Source organism: Polypterus senegalus, chromosome 9 (genome assembly GCF_016835505.1).
Source record: "Polypterus senegalus isolate Bchr_013 chromosome 9, ASM1683550v1, whole genome shotgun sequence".
Classification (NCBI taxonomy): domain Eukaryota; kingdom Metazoa; phylum Chordata; class Cladistia; order Polypteriformes; family Polypteridae; genus Polypterus; species Polypterus senegalus.
The window spans coordinates 130,008,440-130,031,474 of record NC_053162.1 but is presented as its reverse complement, the minus strand read 5'-3'; the positions used below and the strand labels follow the sequence as shown (position 1 = coordinate 130,031,474).

At 38.2% G+C, this 23,035-nt stretch overlaps 1 protein-coding gene across 6 annotated transcripts in view; it reads left to right on the top strand.

The window, feature by feature from the left end:
* camsap1b (calmodulin regulated spectrin-associated protein 1b) overlaps positions 1–23,035 on the top strand; it is a 174,039-nt gene that overhangs the window by 50,144 nt on the left and 100,860 nt on the right. For 4 of the 6 annotated variants that reach the window (XM_039763849.1, XM_039763847.1, XM_039763853.1 and 1 more), the window contains exons 5-6: positions 19,869–19,949; positions 20,614–20,646. In XM_039763849.1, coding sequence (XP_039619783.1) covers positions 19,869–19,949; positions 20,614–20,646 — 114 coding nt within the window. The remainder of the gene's footprint in view (positions 1–19,868; positions 19,950–20,613; positions 20,647–23,035) is intronic. The other 2 variants (XM_039763848.1, XM_039763852.1) reach the window with 1 other exon arrangement.

Genomic DNA, 23,035 nt, shown 5'->3' with positions numbered 1-23,035 from the left:
TTAAAATTATTCTTTTGTCATCATCCTGACATATGTTTGTTTGTCCTAGATGCCTGTGCTATTTACTAAAGCTGTAGTTATAAATTAACAAAAAAACATCTCCCTTAACATGCAGAGGTTACATAATGCAACCAGTTTGAACAAGAGAATATTTCTGCATTTTGATTCCTGTCTGGAGGTTGAGTATATATAAAAATGTATTTCTTTTAGTTTTTTCAGAAATGTAATCTATTTTTGTGAGACTTTAGTTTTAAAGAAGTCTGTATTCCTACTTCATGTCATTCCTTCTTTTCATATGTAACAACCTTTTACCCAAACTACCCAACCCCGCAAATGTAACAGGTTGCTAGTGTCCTGAATAGTGCATTTGCAAGTATAACTCCAGTTATACTCAATGTAAACATTTAAGTAAAAAAGCTCATTTTTACCATTCCAAGGAGTTCGCTTCCCCTTGAGTTTGGAGAAATCATGGAAGTGTTTGCGAATATCTCCAAACTTAGTGAAATACATTGAAGTCATTTCAGAAGGACCAACTGTAGTACATTTGACTGGATTATAATGGTTCGATCATCTTTAAAATTTCCCTGAGGCCTAGGGAATGATCTGCCAACTACACTGGACCAATTGTGGCCAAAAAGGTCACTTCAGCAGTGCCAAACACTGTGTCTCCGTGAAATCAAAGAAGAAAGAACGCAGTTGGAGACACACAATCATATATTTCATTAGAACAAATAGGAAATGCTGAAATCGTAGTCAAAAGTCAGAAAAAAATGTGTAGGTCCTTTAAAGACACTTTTTCTTCTATCAGAAAGATAGAAACTTCTTTTAAATAGTGCAAAATGTTTCATTATTACATGTTGTCCCCTGTGTTTGGGGAAGGGGTGGCATCAGGTTAATCACTCTCAACATGGCTAGTTATTCATGCATAGGACATGCATCACTTACTCTTATATTGATGTGGAACTTGAAGATTGACCTACACATTTGGCTACAAGCAGAGATAACTTATTTATGCTGTACATGTTCCATAAAAATAATTTTGAGAACTTGCATTATTTACTTATCTGTTAAGCTCCTTAGATTGAGTTCACCTTCTGTACACAGTATTAATATGCCTTTATAACTTTACATTTTATAGCATTTGTTTTTGTGGAAAATGTAAAAAAAACTGGTATGAATACCTCATGCTATAGCAGTTCACCAGGTGCCTTTGGTTTCCTTGACGTCTGCATGTTCTGTTTATATCTGCATGAGTTTCCTCTGCTAACCCAGAGTTTCTCCCAGTGTTCAAATTTTCAGTGTGTCAGCCAGTAGACTAGTGATACTGTGAGCACAATCGTGTTCTCTTCATAGTGCCAACCACTGCTCAACCTTGCCTCCGTGACATCAAAGAAGAAAGAACGTAGTGAGAGATGTGCAAGCTTCGTAACCAGAAAGCAAATTTATATGTCTGATCCAGGACTTTATTTATTTATTTATTTATTTATTTATTTATTTATATATAAATATAAGAATCTGTGGACACCTGGGTCCTCTTGTCTTTGACCACTCCTGCCTGTATCACTGAAAGCCCACTTAGACAGTAAGCTCTAATGATGATGATGGGTAATGGTGGACTTTTCCTGTACGCTAACAGGGAGAAGTAGAGGGGGGCAGGGAAGAGGAAGCTGGCAACACATACTAAAGCAGAACTTCAGAAAATACTGAGCAAGCTCCCACCTTAAATCCAGTCTCATCCCCCAGAACACCTTGGGGTCATCAGTGTGCATAGAGTCCTTGACCTCATTTGCACTGATGCACCACAGGTAGTCACTTACCTTGTGGTCTAGCTGCTTGTGGTAACTGCTGCCTGTGTCAGATTGAGTCGTTGAGGCTGGAAAATGTCTCTTCACACATCCATCAAATTGCCAGCTCTCTGATGGACATGTGGAGAGGTAGCAGGAAGACAAAGGTTGGGGGTACTCCTCAAGCAGCTTGCTGATAAGGACAGAATGGATGAGGCACATCTTTCTTTCCTGCTGGCTGGGCTCCATAAACTCCCCCATCTTGGCTTTATACCGGTTGGTCTAGTAAGGTGACCACCCAGTAATCATCACTCTGTTTTATACCTTTAATGCAGGTGTCCCTCCTAAGGTATGGCACCATATGAGCAGCCGTGTTGTAGTGGTACTCCCTGCCCACCCTTCCTGACTAACTTCTTCGTCATATTGCTGCTCAGTTTCCGCCTACCACCTGACAATAGGCACTGCCCTCAGCTCCTACTCATCTTCCTTTTGTGGGCCCCATGCAACCTCCTCTTCCTGGAGTGCCCCTGCCCTGCCAGACTGCTTTCAGGGCATGTCCTCCTCCCCGTCCTTGGCACCCTCTCCCGCCTCAAGTAGGGTCACCTAGTGTCCTGTTCATCAGGAACACTAGTGGGAACACATCATTCCAGGTATTGTTCTCCCAGCTGACAGACTTTGCGGCCTGCTTGAAAGGAGCCAGCACCTCGCATAGGTGCCGCATCTGCTGTCACTGGTCCCAAGTAAAATGTCCCAGTGGTGGTGCCTGGCCCCTGGCACCCTGCTCCACTAGGCAGTAATTCAATGCCCTGCACTGTTCCCCACAGCCTCTCCAACGTGTACAGGGTGGAGTTCCACTACAGTGCTGCACCACAAACCAACTTATAGCAAGCAAGTGGTGCTGTTGCTGCATTTTTGTAAGCAATGCACTGGCAGAGGGGGAGTGGCAAAAATGGCTGCAGACTTGCTGAGCCTTAATCAGAAGCTCACCCAACCCTGGGTAAGTTCGGAGGAACCTCTGCACCACAAGGTTGAGAAAATGAGCAAAAAATGGCACATGAGTCAATTTGCTGAGTCACAGGGTGGCCAGGAGGTTAGTACCATTGTCTGGTTGGGGGTGGGGAATTGAGAAGATCCATCCACTTCAAGACCTTACCCTGGAAGACTGCCAGGATTGCACGCCCATTATGGCTCCTCTCACCTACACACTCCAGCTTCAGGACAGCCTGGCACTGCACACATAGCTGTGTGGGCATTTGCTGGATGGCTCAGTGCAGCTTGTCTGGGTTGGAGGCTGCTATAAAGTAGTAGGAGGAGGTGGAAGTGGCAGAGGAGGGGAGTGTGTCTTTTCACCCTCTGATCCCCTGGGGTGGCACCACCAACTCTAATGGTCCCCTCTAATGATGCCGTCCTTGTCGCCGAAGAGGTTGACCCAATGGGCAGTAAATGATGCACAATGCTCTTGCCTATGCCCACTTGTACAGGTGTTGATGGTAAAGTGGGCTCTTCTGCCCACAGCATGGTTGAGGAACATACCTACATTTTGTGCCACATGCTGGTGGAGGGCTTGGAACAGCCTTTTTAGCAAAGTAGTGGCAGCTGGGGATCTGTGGTGGGGATGCCACAACTCATCAGCTGGTGAAAGGGGGCCTTGTCCACCAGCCGATAGGGCAGGAGCTGCAGCACCAACAATTATTCCAGGTGCCCTTATAGACATTGAATTTGAGGGGAGGCTGGATGGAAGTGGCTTCTTATGCTCCAGCATCTGGGTATTGGTGGACTTTTCCTGTACGCTAACAGGGAGGAGTAGTGGGGGGTATGGAAGAGTAAGCTGGCAACACATACCAAAAAAGAACTAGTAGAGGCTTGCCAGCCCTGCCCTGGGCTGCCATGATTCCTATTCCATAGCAGCCAGTGGTAGTTTTTCATATGGTGGTTGAACCCCACACATCTACCCCCCCCCACCCCCACCTTACCCCCATATGGGAATTAGGCTGCCCCCTGTGTACCTTCAGCTGGTTGAAGTTGCGGACTGCAGTGGCCTGATCCTCCATCAGTTTGATGAAATAGGCTCAGATGGGTGACATGAGAGACACCACTCTGGCTGCCTTTGTAGTAACAACACATGGCACATGGATTTTGGTGTTTCCTGCTGACTGCCAGTGGCACTGCCTACCAAGACGGAATAGTGCTTCGCGCTGGGCACTGTGGCAGCCCTGCACCCCCCTCACTGCCTCTTATGTCGGTGCCTCTCCACCTCACTGCTGGAGCTGTTGCTCTGCGACTGGGTAAGTGACACCCTGGGTCTGTCACTTTCACCCTCTTCCTCTTCCACTGAGTCAGACCTCCGAATAACAGAGCCATCTATAAGAGGAACATGCAGTTGGTCCTCATCAGGTGATTCACTGCCCCTGCTCCACTGTGTCACTGTAGGTGGTGGAATCTCCAAGTCCTCACCGTCTTCCTCTCTAAATGTGCCTAGTGCCACCCCCCCAACAGCCCCCCTCTATCACTTTCCGCAGGTGGCTGAGAGGACGTATTTGGGTTGGTGGTACTGTGCCCTCAGTCAACTTCGCGGCTACAGTCACAACCAGGGATTTTTTGGGGGGAAGTTTTCCTTAACCAGACAAAGTATCAGTAAATCGATGCACGAGGGCGACAACAGCAAATTCGCTATGAATAACGCTTTGTTGAAATTTGCTGATCAATACTACTAACCAGTAATTTACTCCAAAAGTGATACACCCATTGTAAGCCCTCTTCTGTCCATTTCACTAATTCTCCATTCTGTTTTGAATAAAAACAGCAGCCCTCATAGTTTTCTTTTCAGTGTAGTTTGCAATATTTGTTATTAGATAAAGTGCACTACTGGCCATTATATTTTCATTTTTAGACAGAATTTTTTCTTTTTGTTTACCAAGTAAATTGAGCCTTCTATGTACAATAATTGGATATTTAACATATAGCACATTCATTTTTAATTCACATTTATAAATACTTTGTCCTGGTGAAACTGTTAGGACTATTGAAGGAAGTCAAATGTACAACCATATTACTTTGTGAGGAGATGTCTGGTATAGGATAATAAAATAGCAATGAATGAAATAAAAATCTAAGCGATTTTTATAATGCCAAATGTTAATGGAGAGATGTTCATTGAGATTCTGGTAATATACCACTGCCCTTCTTGGAATTTCAAGTGTTCCTTTAGAGATTCTGACCTGGTGCTGATCTTGTAAAGTACCTGTCTATACCATAGAGAAATAAGAATTCAAGAAGCTGTTAAGAACACTGGATGCAAAGTATAAGCTGCCTGGTCACAAATACAGTTTTTATTGTGCTGGTAACTGTTTTAAAATTAATACACATCATACAGACTATAACAGATCAGAAATGTCATGCATATATGTAATTTGGTACCATGCATGATGTAAATAAACCAGTGTACATGTGTTATGATCTGTGATTAGCATGGTAATGAATTGAGAGCTTTTTGTTTCTTTATGTAAAATGTCAAACCGTGAGAAAGAGAGAGAAAAAAAAACTCCATGTTTATTGACTGGTAGGCGCAGATGATAACATTCAAGGTGTAGAATGCAATACATACAATGGAAGCTCAAATATGAGAAGAGCATATATAACAATTGATTGCAGTGTTCTCCCTAGCGTCTTTTAGCTGGGTGCTCCACCCTGCTAATCTAGTTGAGCACCTGGCTGTCATCTTCCATGACATTGTGAGATGACAGCTGCAGATCTACAGGTACAGGTAGATCTAATGATCTGCAGAGATATCAAGGGATGTGCTGTTGGGTGGGCAAATATTTTAGAAGCAGGATCGCAAGTTGCAAGGGGAGAGGCGCGGGACGGGATGTTGCCAATCACTCGATGCTAAAGCTAATAGTGGGGACGAGAGAGCGGAGTTCACAAGCAAAGAGTATGGGGAGGTGGGCTTTCGAGAGGGGGTGTACATGGTAATAGCAGGAGCGGAGCAGCTTAATACAGTAGCAAGAAATAGGGAGAGGTAGGCGGACGGGTGAGACGGGGCTGTACATGTTAATAGTGGGAGCAGAGCAGCAGTTCACAAGCAAAGAGGATGTGGAGGTGGGCGGGTGAGAGGAGGACTGATCAAATAAAAAGTAAGTGTAACCAGCCTATCCGATATCAGATAAAGGGCATCGGGAAGTGATGTCTTTGTTCTCGGTGTCAGTGCAGTCTGTGTAGTTCTGCTAAGCGTACAGCTGCTTTCTTCTTGTTCAGTACATAGCATACATATATATATATATATAAAATAGTTTAAGCATTAGGTGTGTTCTGTGTGCAAAAATCCTTGTAGTTCCTGTTAAAGTGACTCCCTCTGCCGTTTTTATATTTGGACCTGTGTCCATATTGCAAAAAGTGTGTAGAAACCCTTCTAGCATACACTATGTCCTGAGCAAAAGTTACTGAATTACTGAGGGTTTTGTATGGAAGCGTATTAGGGCCACGGTGAAGAAAAAAAATATTCGGACAAAGTGAAGAAAAAAAAAAAACTATGTTGAGAATAAAGTTGACAAGTTGACTTTAATCTCGACGCTTAATGTCAAGAATAAAGTAGACCTTTCCACTTTATTCTCTCCATTTATCTCGAAATTAAAGTCGACAACTTCATCTTAAAATGAATATTTAATTTACTAGATTTTCTCAAACCCCGTCATAAATTATGTAGGGCATGAAATCCTTTTTAAGTGTTCCCCGTGCCATGTTAATCGCCACGTTTCTTAAACTGACTTTCTCTTGCAGTAAGAGGAGGCGCAGGCAGCAATAGCCGCACAGAATACATTCATTTCATGATATTCCTGCTCTCTGAACATTTAGAATGCCAACATAAATACTTGATATCATTTTCATGATGAAATGCATTAAAGCATGTACTAATCATGTGGGGGCATGGTGGCGTGGAGGTTGCACTGCTGCCTCGCAGCAAAGGGGGTCCTGGGTATTCACCCTGCGATGAGCTGGTGCCTCGTTCAGGATTTGCTCCTGCCTTGCACATGAGGCAGCTTGCTGGGATGGGTGCAAACCCTGAATGGATGGCATAATTTAAAATGTATAACGAAGATTTTTTTAAAGTTCTGACACTCCATGGTCCAAGTTTATAGCTAGTTTTAATTTCACAAAGATGTTTATCGTGTGGTGATTGGTTATGTGGAGAAAGATAAAGGAAGTAAAGGAACTGGGATTTTGGTATGTCGGATAGAGACAGCATGCATGCAATAAAGAAAGCCCATTCAGAAGAACATCCAGTGAATTCTGTGTTCATGTCTCTGACCACCGGATCACGAACCCAACATTTACACAATATTTAAGTTAAACCTGTGAGATACCCATTCATACATCCAGTTTTTTTAACCTTGTCACACCTGATATCAAGTATTTATCTTAGCATTGTAAATGTTCAGAGAGCAGGAATATCATGAAGTGAATGTATTCTGTGCATCGATTGCTGCCTGCGCCTCCTCAGTGCAAGAGGAAGTCAGTTTAAGAAGTGCATAGTGATTAACAACTCGGTCGGGTAACACTTAACACAAAGCATTTAATGTATTACATCAAGTTATGACGGGGTTTGAGAAAATATAGTAAACATTCATTTTAAGATGAAGTTTAGTTTACGACATTATAATTTTATTCTCGACATATAATTTTTTTTTTCTTCACTGTGTCCGTATTTTTTTTTTCCCCACCATGGCCCTAATATGTTTCTGTAGTTTTGTTAAAGTGACCCATCTGCCACTCCTTTTTTGTACATATCTTGCCCTGCCGTAGTGCAAGTGTGCATTTAATATCCAACAGGCTCTCACTTCTCCACTCAAAAGTCTTATTCATAGGTACTTTTAATTTTTTCCAAAGCTTTTACCAACATGAGCAAAAAAAGTGTTCAGAAAACACTGCTCAGTTATTTCAGAAGAGACGCCACAAACTAATGAAGGTGTGGCGTCAACTCCTGATGTGGCAATTTCAGACAAAGACATTCCAGAGGCTGGTCCATCAGGGGAAATATCTTCAGCACACACTCTGTTTATGCTGGATAAGCGGTGCTTAGATTTATCAATTTGCAAACAATGGTTTAAAGATTTTAATTGGCTAATGGTCAAAGAAATTTGTATGTGGTGCTCATTGTGCATGAAATATTCAGACAGACACCCCCCAAGGAGGGAGTTACATTGGGTAAACGTGCCATGCACATGAATTAGAAAAGAAACCTTGCTGGACCATGAAAAAAGTTAAACGCACATTGAGTCTTCTGCTGACCTTTTGGGAAAGCGTGTACTAGAGCAAGCTGGAATCTGTCAAATTGAAAGATCTGTATAGAAAGATGCCTTTGTGGGAGCTTTAAGATCCATGTATTGGTTGGCAAAAAATTAATTGCCACATACAGCGTTGTTTGAAAAGCTGTTGGAACACTGTAAAGAAATGGATTGTTCCTTTTTACAACATCTCAATACACGCTGAAAAGTGTTTCAGTATTCTGTTTGATGAAACCACAGACATCTCGGTTGTAAAACAATTAATTATTTACATTAAATATTTTTGCCAGGTCACTAAAGAGGTCAGAATTAGTTTTGTATCAACCCGCAATATGATTGATGGCAAATCGGAGACTATAACCGACACACTGAGTGAGACTATGGACACTCTAGGCTTGAAAACTGCTAATCTGGTTGGACTAGGGTCAGATGGAGCAGCTGTTACGATTGGGAAACAGAAAGGTGTGACAAAACTGCTTAAAGATAAAACCTCTGGATTGGTGTGTAAACCACCAATGGGCACTTTCAAGTGCCCAAGCAGCAGCAGCTGCTGTACCTTATTTAACAAAACTGAATGACATCTTAAGGCAGCTGTTCTATTTCTTCCAAAATTCTTCAGTTAGGATGGCTGGTTTAACAGAAATTCAAAATATTCTGAACATTCCCCATATTAAACTGAAAATGGCCAGTGACACTAGATGGCTGTCTCATGACTCTGCAGTACAGACACTATGACAGTGTATGATGAGTGTCATAGCTGCACTGGAAAGGGAGGCCTCTGAACGAAATGACATCACAGCTGAAGGATTAAGCAGATTAAACATATCATTTTGTTTTTTCTCTGATGATGCTTTCAGACATATTACCTTTGTTGTCCAAATTATCTAAGGTTTGGCAAAGGCAAGATGTCAATCTTACTGAAATTGAGCCAGTTTTGCTCACCACCTAGATGCAAGATTCCCTGACATGCCAATTATTTCCAGCTTTTCAAAGGTTTTCAATGCAGGAACTCACGATGCAAGTGAGTGCTGAAATTCTTTTCGATCATTACTCAAAAATGGTAGCCCTCCAATTTTAAAATATGAAAGTAGCAGGCAAGAATGGACAGTTGCGTCAAAAATTATCAGAAGTCAATCGTACAAAGACTTCAGTCCAAAACAGATTTTGCTAAAAATGGCAAGGACATCAGAGCTCAAAGAGTCATTTCCAAATTTAGCCAGACTAGCTCATATTGGGCTAGTGATCCCAGTGAGCACAGCTGAATGTGAAATGGGGTTTTCTGCTCTTTAAAGGATCAAGACATGTTTGAGAAATTGCATGAATCAAAGCACGCTAAATAATATCATGCTGATCTCTTTGGAGGGCCCAGATCCTGGGGACTTTGATTATGGGAAAGGTGCAGACAACTGGGCCTCTAGGAATAAGTATTTAACTGAAGACACCTTCTGCATATGAAAGTTGTCTTTGAAGAATATTTTTTAATTTCTCTTCATTAGGTTTCCCATACTTAATTGTTTTCACTTTTCTTCCCGACAGCGACAATACGTGTGCCTCTTGGTTTATGTCATAACAATTGTTATTTAAATTTTTGTTAGGGTTGCAGGATCCTGAATTGGAGACTTGTTAGATTTAATAAAAATACTCTGTCACAAGTGTCAAACCGTAAAAAAGGAAGTCATATTGAGCATTGGAAAATAATTAATAATAATTAACTAATAAAAATAGTGCACATTTAATTTTCCCCACCACCAAATTGCCCCATCCCACCCCTCTTAGCTACTTTTTCATGCCACCCTGCTGGAAAAAATTTCTGGGAGAACACTGGATTGGGAAATAACTTGTTTGAGCTGACTGTTTCTTTTATGCACTGCTATTTGTAAAGCTGTTGGAAAAAAATTGTAAAATTGTTGTTTGGGGGGCAGGGGGGGAAACCTTTCCTTTGCTAATCTTTGTGTAATACGCTACCATGGGTCTTCATTTGTCTGTTCTGGATTTAAAATTAACTGTAGCTCGCAAACTGTTCGAACTATTGACCTGAAATTTGATACACATATACTACGTGACGTCTACTATCTGCTTTTGAGGTGAAGATTGACCTCCAAGGTTATTTCTCTTTTTATTTTTATTTTATTTTATTATAGAATCAACTCTCGGCAACGGCAAGCACGCATTCCAGCACCGTTCTCATTCCCTATCACCTTCGCCGTCCCTTCCCCTACCACTTCATATCTTAAATCATTCTCGAGGCAGATTCAAGACTTAAGTGAAATATTAGAGAAAACGTACTAAGTAATTTCAACACAAACACTGACTTTATCAGTTTTAACGCAAAAAGATGGCAACGAATGAAGAGAAGAAGCGGGCCGCTAGAGTGGAGAAAAGAAGAGCTGCTTAGAAAGCAGCAAGCGCATCAACCTCTGAGCAAACGAATGGTAAACATACAAAGAAAGAGTATGAAAACTAGGAATGCTCAAGTCAAGTGTGTTCACTGCACGTTATCGAGCAGTGTGCCGTCACTAGTATTTAATAATATGGTAACAAAAAAATTATCAGGTTGTGGACTGTGTAGAAAATATGTATATACATGTCTGTATGGTATTGATCTTTAGTCTTTAAGTTGTTTTGTGAATATATAGAGAAATATTGAATGGCACATTTTGTGTCATAATAATCACAATAATATATTTATCTATGATAGTACTTGTGCAAGATGGACATAACAAATTAGCAAATGATTGCACATTATTAATACATGCTTTAGAATGAGGCAACAGTTATTGTTAATGTGCAAAACTGAATCAATTTTGAACATGCCCAGACTCAGTGTGCTGGAGAATTTAGAACTGTAAACAGTTTTGGATTATTATGATTTGATCATTTTACATTTACATAAACATTAATCTGCCCAACCAAAAAACAATTACAATCAAATAGTGTGATTAGGTTATGAGTAGCCAAAATATCAAGCAAATGAAATAAAAGTTATAGCAGATATATTAAACATCCCTCATGTAAAGTCTTAGGTGAGGGTTATGTTCCAAAGTATTGTATATAGTACAGTAATCCCTCGCTATATCACGCTTTGACTTTCGCGGTTTCGCTCTATCACGGATTTTATATGAAAGCATAACTAAATATATAACGCGGATTTTTCGCTGCTTCGCAGGTTCTGCGGACAATGTGTCTTTTTACTTCCTGTACATGCTTCCTCAGTTGGTTTGCCCAGTTGATTTCATACAAGGGACGCTATTGGCGGATGACTGAGAAGCTAACCAATCAGAGCACGCAGTTAAGTTTCTGCCTGCTGAATGCAGTGTTAACCAGGAAGTCTCGTCTCGCTCATTCAGCATCAGCGTGTTTCGCTGTGTAAAGAGTTGTGCTCTTTTGTGTTTATCTTTGTGCATAGTCAAGCCCTTCATTATGGCTCCAAAACGATCTGCTACTGCTTCAGGGGCCGTGCCCAAGCGCAACCGGAAGATGTTAATGATTGCCGAAAAGGTAAACGTTTTGGATTTGTTGAAGGCTACGATTCTTTTTATTTAAAAAGTAGGAAAGGAATATAAGATCTACGGCCGCAGTGTCCTTTTAACCAGGGTGCAAAACAAGTTGTAAGTGGATGTAATAAGGCAGTAGTCTGGATGGAATCTGCTTTAGGGATTTGCATTGAAGACTGCCAGAAGAAGAACAACGGCAGTGCTACACAGTCGCCTGAAGTGGCTCCTTTAAGGGCTGTAACGCTCTCCTTTGTTGTGCAGTAAAATAAAACTCATTGTAATCGGACAAGTCATCGTGTCATTGTTGGTGAGTAACCATAATTAATTTTCTACTTACAGTACTTAATACATGTACGTGCGTTTAGTGTCACTGTACACACATTTACTGTATACTATTTTTGTTGCATTGTACGTATTTATTGCTGGTGGCATGTCTATCGTAATGGCTGTAACATGTGATATCGGAGACACTCAATATCTTTAAAATAATATTTAGGTTTTACTGTATATAAACAGTGTGTTTATATACATAATTTCAATGAATCTTACCTAATATCTAAGAGAATACAAAGGGATTATGCTGTATAACTCTGCGGGGAATATTTATAAACAGTGTGGGAGAGTTTATAAGGGCTTAAAATATATAAAATAACCATAGAAACATATGGTTTCTACTTCATGATTTTCACCTATCGCGGGGGGGTCTGGAACGCAACCCCCGCGATCGAGGAGGGATTACTGTATATAGAAATTCACCTACAGCAAAATGTGCTTAGATAACCCCTTACGTGGCCTCTGTACCCAATAACATGTACAGTATGTCCCTACATCAGTAATGTGCCTCAGTATCTATACAGTACATTCAGCATACCTGTGTACAGTAATGCTGTTTTGCAAGCAACTCGGGCTTTGTGAATTAAGCTGCAGCTGAACCAGACACATCACCTTGTTGTAGTTCGGCACCTCTAGACTTCGAACAGAGCCTGGTTGTGGTACAAAACTGCACAATGTGAGAAAATCGTGTAATGCTGGTTTTAATTATTGTACTTTAATTTTATGATATCTGCATAAATTTGTGTAAGATTAATTTATGTAAATTCATGTTCTTCTGTAAATGACAAAATGAAATATTAAAAGAAGACTTAGAATTGAAAGTAATAGTAGCATTCACTTACATATCTAGGCATAATAAACAGAACATCGGTTAAAGATGCCAAAGCAAAGGAATACTATTAGCTATTAAGTTAATATGCAAAACCCTAAGTTATATACCATTCTAAATTATTAGATAACATATTATAGTTTTCACTATATTTGCACATTTTCATTTACTTTTATTTTAAACTAAAAAACTGGTCAAAATTATGTTTATTGGTCCTTAGTATGCCTCAAGTGTACAGATAAAACTGTTATAACAGACAGTAAAATAAAACAATGTCTTTGTTGAGAGCATTACCACTGCTGGGTAACCCAGTTTATGAATGTGCCATCATAAAATATAATATATCGTCAATAACAAGCTTAAAAACTCTTTCTTCCTAACCAAACACCTGAAAACACTATTCAACCTTTTCTATATGTGACAGAATTTATTTTAGTGGTGGATTTACAAATCATTGGAGCATCTGAGTTTCTGTGGGCCCTTTTCTTTTACCAAAGACATTACAATGATTTTAACAGGCTCAATAAGGCAATGCAGTGTTACATTTTGAATGAAATGAGCAAATTACCAAAATTAAACAGCTGAATTATCATTCAGTCATTAAAAAGGCCAGAAGCATAGAAAACTATACAGTGTATCAGTTTTATTCTTGTTAACTTCTGAAAACTAGAAGTAAACGAAAATGAGAAAATAAAATCAAAAACGAATGTCATTTTAGTTTTCATAATCGCCACACTATTTGTGCATAATGTACACGAGTGTGAAGCTGGCAATATATTTATTAAATATTACTTAAAAAGACATTCATAATATTTTCTTAAAAAAAAGCATTGATTTGTGCACATGTGCAAGTATCCCTCGCTGCTGGTGTCAGAATCTGTGAATTTCATTGGTTATTTCAGCGATCAGTCTGCTTTCCCTTCCTAGGATTGCAAACCAAAGCATCATAATTTGCCAATGACTTTTTCTGTGGAATTCATTCATCATCAGTCACTGATTTCCCCTTTGTTAGTGAGTGGTGGGCAACTTTCACCAAACTTTAAGTAGAAGGCGTTTAATACATGCCACATGTTACTTTGGAAGATATGACTAAATATTTTATAAGGAGAGCCATTAAAGATTTGTCAAGCTCAGATATTCACTCCTCATTCTTCAAATTCAGTCTGTATGTAGACTGGAAAAAAGTTCTTTATAAGCAATTTCATTGTCATTTCAAAGAGCTATTACTTGTTTCCTGGTGGTACTATTGCAATGACAGATGAATAGTATGCAGTCAACTAAACTCATGTTACACAAAATTATATTTACAGTAATCCCTCTCTATATTGCGCTTCGACTTTCGTGGCTTCACTCTATCGCGGATTTTATATGTAAGCATATCTAAATATATAACGCAGATTTTTCACTGCTTCTCGGGTTTCTGCGGACAATGGGTCTTTTTACTTCTGGTACATGCTTCCTCAGTTGGTTTGCCCAGTTGATTTCATACAAGGGACGCTATTGGCGGATGGCTGAGAAAGCTACCCAATCAGAGCACGCAGTTAAGTTCCTGTGTGCTGATTGGATCAGCGACGGAGCGCCGAATTCGATTCTGCTGCATTAACCAGGAAGTCTCGTCTTATTCAGCATCAACGTGTTTCGCTGTGCAAAGATTTTACTTTTGTGCTCTTTTGTGTTTATATTTGTGCATAGTCAAGCTCTTCGTTATGGCTCCAAAACGATCTACTTCTGCTACTGCTTCAGGGGTCGTGCCCAAGCGCTAACGGAAGATGCTAACGATTGCCAAAAAGGTAAAAGTTTTGGATATGTTCAAGGAGGTGAACAGCTACACCGCTGCAGGACGCTATTACGGCATCTATGAGTCCACGATTCTTTTTATTTAAAAAGGAGGAAAAGAATACAAGATCAACGGCCACAGTGCCCTTTAACCAGGGCGCAAAACGAGTTGTAAGCGGCCGTAATAAGGCGGTAGTCCGGATGGAATCTGCTTTAGGGATTTGGATTGAAGACTGCCGGAAGAAGAACAATCGCCTGAAGAGGCTCCTTTAGAAGAGCTATAACACTCTCTTTTGTTGTGCAGTAAGATTAAACTCATCGTTATCAGACAAGTCGTCATGTCATTGTTGGTGAGTAACCATAATTAATTTTCTAAGTACAGTACTTAGTACATCTACGTACATTTAGTGTCACTGTACACACATTTTACTGTATACAATTTTTCTTGTATACAGCTCGATATCTTTAAAATATTTAGGTTTTACTGTATATAAACAGTGTGTTTACATACATAATTTCAACGAATCTTACCTAATATCTAAGAGAATATAAAGGGTTTATGTTGTATAACTGTATGGACATGTTTATAATAGTGTGGGAGAGTGTATAAGGGCTTAAAATATGTAAAAATAACCATATGAACATATGATTTTTACTTTGCGGATTTTCACCTTTCACGGGGGGTTTTGAAATGCAACCCCCGCGATCGAGGAGGGATTACTATACTTTTAATCAGGTTATTAGTACTAATGTTTCAATGTATGTGGTGTGGTGCCTCAGAGCAAGATCCTGTCATACTATCCCTATGTTAAATGCTTCATCAATAACAAATGTTTGATATTAGTTTCTATCCTGTGTTGTTATTAATGTCATCTCTGCTTTTATTCCTATTGTATTCTTTTGAATATTTGTAAAGCACTTTGAGCATGGGAAAGGTGCTATAAAAATAAAATTTATTATTGTTATTACATAGTGCCATGAGTTCATGTTTGATTGCTAACTTGCTCAGTGTTTGTATGGAGTTTGCATATTTTCTCCCTGTGTATGTTGCTTAAGTCAGCTCACTCAATTGCCAAAATACTCTTGTTTATTCCTACATGTGGTGTTAGGTTCCATTCTCCCACTTTAGGTTCATGGGGATTGAAAACTTAAAAATTGTTCACAATCACAGACAGCAAAGACTTGTCTGTTAATAAGTATGAAAAGGGTGTGTTATTTTTACATTTTAACTGGAGCAGGATCCTGTAATGTGTGGGAACCCTACTTTGCATAATATGGGTACATCTCAATCTTCCTTTGCTTGGCTATCAACATTGTACTGTAGTATCTTTCAATACTGTATTTATAATGTATTATTTTAATATACCCTGCTGGTTTAAAAATTGAACCTCCATATGTTTTAATAATTTGAGGAAATGTTCTTTTATGCATCTATCCCCAAAATTCTTAGTAAACACTGCATATTAAAGCTGCTTTATTTTATATCTGTGAACATCGCTACTATATTTGGCAAGTCTCTTGTTTATAAGGAGTGATGCTCTTGCAGTCACTGTGCTGACAGCTTCTGCTGTGTGCTTCATTACACAGATATGTCATAAACATGAGGGCACTGTTACTCTCAGTTCTTGGCCAGTATATTGGGCCATCATACGCCATTTATTTAAAGCACTTTGCTCTCCAAAACTTGCAGTCGTGTTTTAATTTCCTATTGTGAACTTTGCATTTTGAGCGTAAGCAGTTAAGTATACTTTGTTAAAACCTGCCTTGGAAAAATAACAAACTACAATTGTTAACTTAAAAAAAAAATGCTTTTTAAAGTTTTTGCATTTAAAAATACTAGGGAGCTCTGCTCCCTGTTTGCTTTGCTTGCCAACTCCCAGGCGGGCGCTACGTGGTAGCTACTTCGCGGATCTACCGCTCACATATGGAGAAGCAGATGTACAATTTAAACAGATTATTTTCATGGGAATTGTGAAATAATACAGCGAGTAATTAACCATAGTACAAAATAGTAAAACATAATAAATTGAAAGAAAATTGTTTCATGTTGTATTAGAGGTACTCGTCGTTATGTTTTTGTTCGGTTTGGCTTTGAAATTAACCTGCAAATACTTCTTAAACTTTTACTGTAAAACTTAAGTAAATGCAATTTTTTAATTAATTTTTCATCAATATCGCATTGAATTTTGATTCCGTGTTTGGACTTGCATTGTGACAACGCAACGTACTGTATAACTGCCCATGAGTGAATATCGTTTCTTTCTTTCTAATAAACTGACTTTTTTGAATGTTTGTCCCTGTGATTTGTTAATTGTCTTTGCAAAAGCTATTCTAATGGGAAACTGTAAACGTTTTAATACGAATGGCATATCAAAATCTCCATTAGTGTCAAATGTTATCCGCGTAAGACATACTACATTACCTTGTCTCCTGTTAAAATTTTACATGTCTGAATTGTTCGACAGCATAGTCTATTGATATGCATTTAACCAATTTTCCGTGTAACTGATCGACTACTTTTAAAAGGTCAGTTCCCTACATAATCTGTTAAACTACAGTAATGAAAGTAAAATGCATTCTAGCAAGGCAGTCTACAGAGCAAAGTTTACAATGCAGTATAAAACATGAGAATGTCATCAGTGCTATAAAAGAACAAAAGCAAAAAAACTGTTACAGATTAGAAAATTTACAACATTAAATTGCAATGAAGGGAAAATGATTAAATAAAATAAAACAGTAAAACATAATGAGCTCCAGGTTGGTGTGTCCTAAAAGTATACTCCACTCATAAATGGCATTTTTATATTACTTATTCTAAATAGTTTGTAATTGTGCTTGAGAAAAAAAAAATAATCACATGGTTTTTGTAGAGAAGTTGCGTAACAAAGGTTCTAATTGAACAAGACCCAGTGGTGACCAATGCTGGACAACTTCAAACAATGTGAAAAACATCCATGAGAAGAAAAAAAAAATTCTCATGTAACTTGGTGTATAATCCACATGTCTGTTATCCATTTGTATGCTCATAACATGCAAAATACATTTATCCATTTGTATGCTCATAACATGCAAAATTTATTTTTTGCTAAAATAGTAATACTACTTCTGGAAAGCTCAGTGTACAATATAAGGCAATTTAAAAGCATAGTACAGTGGTGCCTTGAGATATGAGTTTAATTTGTTCTGTGACCATGCTCATATCTCAAATCAATTTTCCCCCATTGAAATTAATTGAAATGAGATTAATTCGTGCCAGCCCCCAAAAAGCACCCCAATTTTTTGTTAAATAAGAAAAATGTATTTATAATGAACAAATATTGTATACAAACAGAATAAAACCTAATACATAAAAAAGAATCTAAAGAAATATACAGATGTTGGCGAAGCCGATTAGCGTATTGTAATGGTTTTTTCTTTCACTTCACTTTTGCTTAACTTAATTTTCTTCTTCACTAGTTTTTTTTCTTTTTTGCTATGCTTTTGTCACTTTCATTCTCAAGGCGTTTCAGTAGAAACCTATCCAAGGAGCTTTGTTTAGTCCTTCCCTTTAGAATGTTTCTGAAATGAATTAGGCAAGTGTTATTAAATAGCGCTACTGCACAACCAGTTGCAACTTTTTCAGGGTTTCCTTTCAATAAAGTCAAGTGTTATGCAAGTGTCATTAAATAGCGCCGCTGCACGACCAGTTGTAGCTTTTTCAGGGTGTTTCTTTTCTTTAAAGTTCGAAACTTTTTCCCATATTGCAAACACTTCCTTTATCTCACTTTAAGAGATAACCTCCTCCTCGATACCGATCTCCTGCAGAACCTCCGTATGTTGCCGCGTCTGTAGTTCCTTCAACTCCTCCGTCATCAGTTCCTTGGAATGTGCGCTGACGAGCTCTTTGATGGCTCGTATTTCAAATTATGGCTCGTAACTCAAGGCAAAAAATCAACCTAGTGATCACTTGTATCTCAATAAACTCATACGTTGGGGCACTCGTATCTCAAGTTACCACTGTATTATGGGAATGTGCCTTTCCTGTTTATATTGTATGTTGGGTTTTCTAGAAGTATTAATAATATTTAACAAAAAAGCATGCATTTTGCACATTCTAAATGTATGAATGGACGATGGACATGTGGATTATGCAACTCCATTTGCATAAGTGTGTTTAGATGTTTTTTTTATACTGTTTGCTGTTGTCCAAACATGACATTAAAAATACTGTATTTCATGGCCACCACTACAGGCCACTTGTAAGTAACATATAAAAAAAAATTTAGATTTGAGCATTCCTTCAAGACTCTGGAATAACTATATATGCTACTCTTTATATTTTGAAGAGCTTTGTGAAATGTTTAGATGCATTTGAAGTGGCTTTTAATAATAATGGGTTGGTCTTAAGTGAACTAAAAAGTTACCTTACACAAGCACATTTTTAAAGCCTGTTTCTAAGCTTAGTGCCTTTTAATATGTTCATACACTTGCACTGACACTATATGCACAATATTTGGTGTGAAATCACTGATTTATTAGAAATGGTAAGTTTTGAATTACTGTACAAATTTAAAAAAAAAAAATAACTGTATCCAGCATCTTAGAAAACTGTTCGCTGTTCTTAAAGACAAGCCTGTGATACTATAGCACACATCCTTTCATTTGTTTGTATCTGACATTAACTATTTTACTTGCCTTTCATTCAGCAGAATTTTTTTCATGTTTGAGTCGGACTTAAATCAACAAGCAAGCATTCTTGTCAATGATTTTATAAACCTTACTGGTTAGCTATGCATTAGTGCTAACTAACTGAATGGCTGAGATAACTGAAGCAGTTGATTTATGATTACATGCACTCTTTTAAAGTTGTGTGCATTGCTGAAGTGAATTTGTGAGCTGTTGCAGCTCATACTGTAAATTTCAAAGCTTTTGCTTTAATGTATGGTGTGTTGGAAGTATTGAAAGAAAGGATCTGGAAAAAATATCTTATAGACAATACACTAAAAATATCTTGTGCAGAGTAAAAATGATGATGTAGAACAGAGCCATGGACTGATAAAGGCCAAGACTCATTTAGGTAACAGTAATAGAATCATAAAATCACAGTGTGACAACTATATCCATCAGATTATGAGCATCACTAATATGCATGTTAATTGCTGTCAAAGAGGAGTTTGCTGACACAATTAAAACATTTATTCTTCTACAGTGTCATAGTCTAATGTCTTATTTTATTGGTTGTGTTTATTTTCCCATTTGGAACATATGTATGCCACATACTAATTTTGGCTGAATACAGTTTTTACTAGTTTTTATGATTGCAGTATTAAGCAATTCTTCTTCATCAGATAAATAAATGGAAATGTATCTTTTATTACTCTGCCTGATTCAGGTTAATCTGAAAATGAGAGAAATTACTGAAAAAGAAATGAAAGTGAAACAGCATTTGCTTGAGTCCCCAAGTCATCAAAAGGTGAGTTATGAAGTTTTTCAGTATATCTTCCACTTGGCTTGAATAAATATTCATGCTCAGGTTTCTTTGCATACTGACCACCAGGATTTTTATTTATCATTTAAAAATTCAGTTTTGGTTAGCAGCTTTTTTTTTATTTATTTATTTTTTTAATATCTTTCTCATGATTGGTTAAGCCGCTTAGACTAAGAGGAAAGATGTCCTCTATAATTTTTGTACTAATTTAAAATTGACCAAGAAAATGCAACTGTAATACTTTTTTGACATTAATCACATTGCTTTGTGTTAGATTGTTTCAAGGTAGGCTATTTTATAAAGTCTACTGCATAAATAATATATGCATTAGTGTAAGTTATTTCTTTTTTTCCTACTGTATGCATTGTATGTGGGTCTAAACCTAAAAAGTAATTTTGGGTGCATGTGATTCCCACAAATTCTTCAAAGTTATTTGCCTACAATTTCTCTTGTTAGTGGTTGCATGCATCTCTCATTGAGTAATGTCTTGATTGTTTTCCAGTCCTAATTAAAATGGTTCCCTTGTTATTGCCAGCTCTTTAACCCTTTATGGTAACCTACTGCTGTACTGTTATTATTGAAAGCCTCTGATATTTTTTGCTGCTTTTCCTGTTTCCTTTTCCTTACTCCTTCCCTGCTTCTTGGATAGTCTCCTTCCAAGTGGTATTGGAAACTAGTACCTGTAAGTTGAATGTCTCATCCTTTTCCCATTCAGGTGTTTTCCATTAGTGGAATTTTGTCTACAGTGTGTGTCTGATGCTTGCTGGACTGAGGCTTTTTACTTAGCCCTTGCAGAAGATAATTGGGTCTAAATTGAGACTAAAATAAATGCATGAATAAATATACAATTTACATAATAAAAGAATTGCAGTTATTGCAGTTCAATTGTAATTTTCAGAGTATAAATTTTCTATTTATTAAAATCATTTGCTGACCTTTCTCAAATTCTCTTCACTTCTGCATTTAATATTCCAGGAGCTAGGTGGATTGCAGACAGTTTAAAATAAGATGTGCTCAATACATAGAGGACAACTTGTAGCATTACATAGTAGAAGACTTCACTTTGAATTTTTTTTTTCTTTTCCTGTTTTTTCGTACCTTTATTGTCTTGCCAGCATTGGAACAAGCAGTACTTTCGTGTGCACACATCAAGGTTTTCTTTCCGTTTGCTAATGTTAATTCTGCTCAGATATGAAAAAGGCTGATGTTGCTTTTAGTTCCAAAAAAATTTTTTTTTTTACTCATTCTTTTTCTACTTTAATTTGTGACAGCAAACATTCTTCTTTTGCCTGTTTGAATCATTTAAACATTGATTAGTTACACCTTGTTTACCTCTTTGTTCTTTATTAGCCTGATTTAATGCATGCCCTTGCTCACTGCATGTTGGAGCCATTGGAGCATTCCCATGTGGTATGGTATACACAGTGTTTACATTAGTCAAAAACAACTATAGAAAGTTTCAAGGCTAACTGTTCCAACTCTAATGCGTAGGTACTGATCAGAAAAGTGGAAAATTGGTTTAATGAAGGGCAAAGTGTATTTTAAAAACTGGTAATTTCATACATGTCCGGTTTCATATTTAATGAATTAATGTCTCCATGTGTCATTTATAAGTTATATGCTTGTTACTGTATTAATGGATAAAAGTTCAAAGTGACTTTGAAAATGAATAATTTAAGTATTTCTGTACCTCTAGATTCAAGGGTAAAGACTGCTCAGTTTTATATAAATATATTGGTAGTGTCCGTGGTTTACCATGAAAAATACTATTCCTCATTGCCAAAAGGCTGAATATGTGTATTACCACATATAACTCTGTATGTGTGTGTTTTTTTTTTTTTTTTTTTTCCTCAAAAGAAACTGTATAAACCGTTTAGAGTCTTTTATAATTGGTGTATAAGAAATGCCTCTGAACAAAGCCTTAGTCTATTAACCTTATGTTACATGCACACCTATAGTACTTACCATGGGAACCTCGGCAGTCATAGGTTGTGCACTTCTGGGACTACAGCCTACAGTCATTCATCTTTCCTTCGGCTTCACCCAGTTTTCTACCACACACGGCTGCACAAAGTCATCCCCTTTTGTCCTTGCAGGACCAGGATTAGGTAGGAAAGTGACCACTAACCCCTTCGTGATTACTAATGTTTTGTGAACACAAGTTTCTTTCAAATTGACAAACTTTATTTTACCTTAACATTTATTTTTTTGTATTTTTCAATGAAAATAGATGTATCAAGTACTGTGAGTTAAATTAAGGAAAGCATACAGTGCATCCAAAACGTATTCACAGCGCATCACTTTTTCCACATTTTTTTATGTTACAGCCTTATTCCAAAATGGATTAAATTCATTTTTTTCCTCAGAATTCTACACACAACACCCCATAATGACAACATGAAAAAGTTTACTTGAGATTTTTGCAAATTTATGAAAAATAAAAAATCTGAGAAAACACATGTACATAAATAAGTATTCACAGCCTTTGCTCAATACTTTGTCGATGCACCTTTGGCAGCAATTACAGCCTCAAGTCTTTTTGAATATGATGCCACAAGCTTGGCACACCTATCCTTGGCCAGTTTCGCCCATTCCTCTTTGCAGCACCTCTCAAGCTCCATCAGGTTGGATGGGAAGCGGCGGTGCACAGCCATTTTAAGATCTCTCCAGAGATGTTCAATCGGATTCAAGTCTGGGCTCTGGCTGGGCCACTCAAGGACATTCACAGAGTTGTCCTGAAGCCATTCCTTTGATATCTTGGCTGTGTGCTTAGGGTCGTTGTCCTTCTGAAAGATGAATCATTGCCCTAGTCTGAGGTCAAGAGCGCTCTGGAGCAGGTTTTCATCCAGGATGTCTCTGTACATTGCTGCAGTCATATTTCCCTTTATCCTGACTAGTCTCCCAGTTCCTGCCGCTGAAAAACATCCCCACAGCATGATGCTGCCACCACCATGCTTCACTGACTGTAGGGATGGTATTGGCCTAGTGATGAGCGGTGCCTGGTTTCCTCCAAACATGACACCTGGCATTCACACCAAAGAGTTCAATCTTTGTCTCATCAGACCAGAGAA